The sequence below is a fragment of the Pundamilia nyererei genome, unplaced genomic scaffold (genome assembly GCF_000239375.1).
Source record: "Pundamilia nyererei isolate P.nyererei 1_Seehausen unplaced genomic scaffold, PunNye1.0 scaffold00163, whole genome shotgun sequence".
Taxonomy (NCBI): domain Eukaryota; kingdom Metazoa; phylum Chordata; class Actinopteri; order Cichliformes; family Cichlidae; genus Pundamilia; species Pundamilia nyererei.
This window is the reverse complement of record NW_005187564.1, coordinates 745,412-750,659: the sequence shown is the minus strand read 5'-3', so window position 1 is coordinate 750,659 and position 5,248 is coordinate 745,412. Positions and strand designations below refer to the sequence as shown.

The following is a 5,248-nucleotide window of genomic DNA, read 5'->3' as shown; positions in this document are numbered from 1 at the left end:
CAAAGTTACTTTCCCTAGTAACTAGTTACTTTGAAAGTAACAAGCAACTTGAAATAACTGAGTTACTTTTGATAGCAGTAACTAGTAATGTAACTAAGTTACTATTTTAAAGTAACTTACCCAACACTGGTAATAGCACCTTGGCTTAGATTTCACACATAAAACACTCGTACAATACATCCAGCTGAAAGTTCAGTGCAGTGTTTCAACCATTAGCTTTGTCACTGAATATGTAAAAATTAAAGAATGCAAATGAATATAAATGCTATTCACATTTTCTTTTTGCAGTTCCTTTCCTGCAACACTTGCGGATACAAAATCGGCAGCATTTCACTGTCATCCACACAACTGTTATGAGAATGACGGCAAAAAACGACAGCACATCCAAGCTGTGGTACTGGAACCAGTTCAAATCATGAGCGCCCACTCTGAGATGCGAAGCTCCTTTGTGTCTCATGACAAACTCGGTCCAAAACGCAGCTAGGTCCACAGGCTTAGTGGGACGGTCTAGGTGTATCGCTGAAAGCTCCATCATCTTTGCTTTGTACCTGAGGACAGGTAATATTTTGTTAAAGGTTTAATGTTTTCCAGTTACTGATTCATTCACCAAGCACGTCCACGTAGGTTTAAAGTTATTAACTTGCGTTCCTTAACAGGAAAAGTAGTTTTAGTGGTCGAAGGTTATGCTTGATTAATTTCCAGTGTGCCAACTCGATAAAAAATATAAATTTAGTCATTTTTAGTCTTGTTTTTATGATGTGGGTCCAATAAATATGTTAATCACAGTATTTTCAACACCATTTTTTTTGCATTCTTCAGTGCATTTTAATTCAATAACCAGTTTCCTCACCTTTTGTCATAGATAAGTTTCTTTAGCGCACCCAGTAGCTGTTCAGTTGTCACGTCGTATATACTGAGTTTCAAAGCAGCGCCACGGCCCAACAAGTGATTCACGTTGTCTCCCTGGTCTCCAAAAAGTGGAAACATCAACATGGGCACACCATTACAGATACCTTCATAGATACCATGGGAGCCTCCATGAGTGATGAAGACTTTAGCCTTGGCATGGGCTAGGGAGCACAGACACAAACTCGGTTACAGGTCAAATCAACCATGAATCACATGTAGATAATTTCATCTCAGTGTCATATGTTTTTAGCTTGTAAGGTGTGATATTACAGCAGCATAATTTTCTCACTTAACTATGCATACCTAGGAGATCATTTTGAGGTAACCACTTCATAACTCTGACATTGTTGGGTATATCATCAGGTAGTGCACCAGTGTATCTCCACACAACCTGAAACACAAATAAAACCATCTCTGTTCATTGTGCAGAGTACATAAGTAATAAATGGAGGGTTTTGTATGTTTAGAGCAAGGCAAGGCAGAGGACAAAGTCCTGCACTTTAATCCGATTAGACATTTGGCCTCATTGCACAGTGTGAAAATCTCTGGGTATTGTGTAAATGTTTGTGTGGCTCGTGTGGCTGAATCCTGTGTATTAACCAGCTTTATCCTAAACAGAAGTATAAAAAAGTGAATCGATTCCATTGATGTACAGTGAGCTACTCAGGTTATCATTACCCTTTGAGGTATTTTTCGAAAAGCGTCTAAGAAGTGCTTTGCTTTCTCTTCAGGCATGGTGGACACCACTGAACCCATGCTAAACACAATGAAGCCGTCATCTCCTGAGCCATTCACAAAGTCTTCCAAGTCCTGCAGAGAGGGGAGGAAAAAAACAGACAAAAAATCTAAAACAAAGACATTTTTCCAACAGCTTTTATGCATTATTTTAAAATATACTAAAAAGAATTCATTTGATTACCAGTTTGTGTATTGTAGCCTCCTTGTTTGTGTATAAACAAACCGTTTGGTTCTGTACAGCTTTTGATCTCTGTTGACATAACACTGCCTCTCACTTCTCTTCCTAGACTATTCTGGCCACTGTTCGGGAATCTGCATTTATTTTCTAATGTTTCTTTGTTTTCCAGAAGAGCAGAAAAACCAGTTGTGCCTCAGTATCATAACTCATTTCTTGGTAAAACTGTCAAAAATAATTTGCATCTCTATTTTTGAAACTAACAGATCTCTTGTAGTCCCAGAACCCTTTAGCAAGCATTAATGCGAATGATCACTTCACTAAGCAGTTCATGTTAGTTGTTGTTAGAAAAGTTTCTGACCTCCTCTTCCATATAAAACTAATGACTGCTGATTCTCTGCTTTTCAGTAAGCTCTGAGCATATGTGATTTGGCTTGATTACATCCAGACGTGACATGTGCTTGTTTACACTTGCGTTCATATATTCACATACTCACCGCTGGCAGGGGAGCCCTCTTTGCACAGTTGATCCCTCCAATTAACACCATGTTTGGCATGAGAGGTCTGGGCCATTCAAAGGTAAAGTCATATCTGAGAAGCCAGATAGCCCCGTGGCTGACAAGTTCTTGATAAGTTGAAATCTCTCCTATATACCTGCTGACTAGATCATCAAAGTGAGGATAGAGTATTGTGCAAATGTAGGACTGCACACCATACATTACAAAGTTTTTTACTCTCTCTGGGAAAGTCATCGAGTTTCTATTTCCAGAGAAAAACACTGGAACATAGGAAGGAGGAGAAGGACACTTGTTAGCCTTCATATCCAGCTCACATGGAAGCCCACGAAGGAAATAAACAGCTGGAATGGAAAACATATGAGCCAGGACAGACCCGCAAGGAAGGAAGGGGTCTGTAAGCACAAGATCAAAACCCTGCTCCCTCAGTCGATTCATCAAAGGCTTATTGTCCAGCAAACTCTCACAACCTTTCACCTGGAGTGAAGTAAAGTTGACCAGTCGCCTCAAATTCACTATCAAATCTTCAAATTCTGCGGGTTTGAGGAAGACTTCATTCTGGAAGATGTTGAAAGATCCATCCAGTTCAGCTTTGGTGTAAGGCACTTTGTAAATCTCTGTCCTGAAGCTCTCTGAGCCTTGGATCAACAGGCTGCTTTCTGGCACCAGCACTACGACTTCATGGCCCCTGCGGATGAGTTCCTTCACCAATATTTTCATGCTGAGCCAGTGGCTTCCATCCACAGGCACAACCAGCACCTTCCCCCCTTGAACTGGCCCCATGCTGAAGCAGCATAGCATGGCCAGCAGCCCCAGAGTAGGAAACCACACCCCGTTGCTCATTGCCTCCTCTCTGTACTGCAAGCTGGTTTGGTGTGAGACGTAGTGGAGGCTTTATGTATTTGGGCTAGTGGAGGGGGTGTGTGTGTGCTTAAATTCTGCAGGAAGTTCAGGCTGCATTTGGGCTTGGCCTATTACACAACAGGAAGACAGGCGGAGAAGGGATTCCTATGGGAGGGAAGTGGGGGAAGTCTAGCATGCACAGTTCCATCTCCTGTTAATCATTCTTTTGTGTCCTGTGAAGTCCGCTTACACTCAACACATTTATCATGCTAACCTGTATGGCAGGTGCATTTAACAGCAATTATAATCGTATCCACCGCCAAACTCTAGTAAGATCAGAAAGTCACATACACACTGCATGTAATGCCTGCCAGTTTGAGCGGAGTCATCTTTATTTACTTTGGATGTTCCTTCTCCCCTCCCCCTGAAAAAAACCCCCCCCCGGCACATGTGGGCTAAAGGGAGTTCTTTTTTTCTCTCTCCTCCAGACACGCAACCTTGAGCCATTGTAATGAGACTGATGGCGTGCGAAGCCAAGTGTAATAGGACACCAACACCCTTCTTCTTGGAGGGGTTTGATATTATCAAAGAAACAACATATGTAAGGAATTTTACCTTTGGTTACAACTTGCTTGAGGCTGATTTGAATAACCATAGTGCTAAAAATTTGTTAGAGCGGTAAGATTTATAGAGAACAAGAGTACAATATCTGGAATAAAGTCAAAGCAACAAATTCCCATGTCCTGGAATGCGCTGTGGCTCGCTGTGTCTGCAGTTTTCACAAGGAAATTATGAATCGATTCAGGGTTACACACATACTTTTATAACTTTCCGTGCAGTGATTTTGCTATTACATAAAAAAGAAGGGGTTAAAAGGAAAGGGAGGAGGTCTTAGCGGGTTGGAGGGGTTCCCTACTGGCCACATTGTTGACCATCTTTAAATAAATAATTTCTTTAGTAGAAACCAGTTCCAATCCAGAATGTAGGCACCCTGTTTGGAGAACTTTTAAGTTGCAGTCATTTAGTCTGAAGGCTTTTTAAAAATGATTATTGTTTGTTCGATCATAAATGACTGAAAACTGTTTCTGTGTGTTTTTGTTTTCTTGTTAGGGGTTTAAACACAAAATTTCCAGTGGGTACTGACACAACATGTGGCTGCACTATGTGACAAAATCATGTATTTGTGTTTGACTGATAAAAATACAAGACTATATGTGGTATTCATTTCATTGCACGCCTTAAATCCAAATCTGTTAAATCCAGTGAAATCCTTGCTCGTGATATAACTGCAGTTCGATTTGCAGCCTTTTTTGTATTGTATCTCATTTTAGTTGTTAGTTACAAGAGGTGCAGGCTCCCATAATTATCCATCTATAATAAGACATCAAATAATTGTGGTTGTGTTCTTTGTGGTCCATAAAGCCTGGTTTACTTTATTCCTGAGTGAACAAGAAAAACTGAACAATACTTTGTTCCTGACTGTTTGCATGCATGCGTGTGTCTGTTTGCACGTGTGTTTCTTTGAATAAGTAACAAAAAGGATGTTGTAAAAAAAAACTACTTCAGTCTAGCCTCTACATATTTGTTCAGCTGAGCAAGCGTTTTAGTCACTTTAAATTAATCCATGAAATTTTACTGTTGAACATTAATGGGTTAAATGTCAAACTCTAGCAGTCAGTAGGAGTTGCAAGTCATGGTGGCAAAGCATATACTGATATCAATAAGAGCAAAGGTCCTTATTTGCTTTGTGTGTGCTTTATGTTCCTTAAATAACAGGAAACTATCTACATAATGAGAGCCTGCCCTTTATTCCAGTTTACCTATAACCTACAAGTGAGAGTGGTGGCACGTAAACCCACACATACTAGAACAGTTATGTGGAATTTTACCTTTGTGTAAACATCGCTTTGTCTTAAAAAATAAATTTCTGTAAGTAACTAACTAATCAGGATTGTAGATTCAGCAAAAACAACAATGGCACCCTATCCATCCATCCATCCATCCATCCATCCATCCATCCATCCATCCATCCATCCATCCATCCATCCATCCATCCATCCATCCATCC

General features: G+C 40.3%; 1 protein-coding gene across 1 annotated transcript; it reads right to left on the bottom strand.

Moving 5' to 3' along the window:
• Positions 1–123: 123 nt before the first annotated feature.
• On the bottom strand, positions 124–3,224 carry LOC102194958 (UDP-glucuronosyltransferase). Its single transcript, XM_005745703.1, has 5 exons — positions 2,320–3,224; positions 1,588–1,719; positions 1,213–1,300; positions 851–1,070; positions 124–548 (listed from the first exon to the last, which is right to left on the bottom strand). Exons 1-5 carry the CDS (start codon positions 3,178–3,180, stop codon positions 266–268), a joined length of 1,584 nt encoding a protein of 527 aa, XP_005745760.1. The 5' UTR covers positions 3,181–3,224; the 3' UTR covers positions 124–265.
• Positions 3,225–5,248: the final 2,024 nt, after the last annotated feature.

What these genes read in the sequence shown, in the direction of transcription:
- LOC102194958 (XM_005745703.1), bottom strand. Translation starts at nt 3,180, where the DNA reads ATGAGCAACGGGGTGTGGTTTCCTACTCTGGGGCTGCTGGCCATGCTA. An exon ending in TTCGAAAAATACCTCAAAGG is followed by an intron (nt 1,301 to 1,587) that starts GTAATGATAACC and finishes TTTGTGTTTCAG; the next exon opens with GTTGTGTGGAGATACACTGG. An exon ending in ACCTCAAAATGATCTCCTAG is followed by an intron (nt 1,071 to 1,212) that starts GTATGCATAGTT and finishes TGTGCTCCCTAG; the next exon opens with CCCATGCCAAGGCTAAAGTC.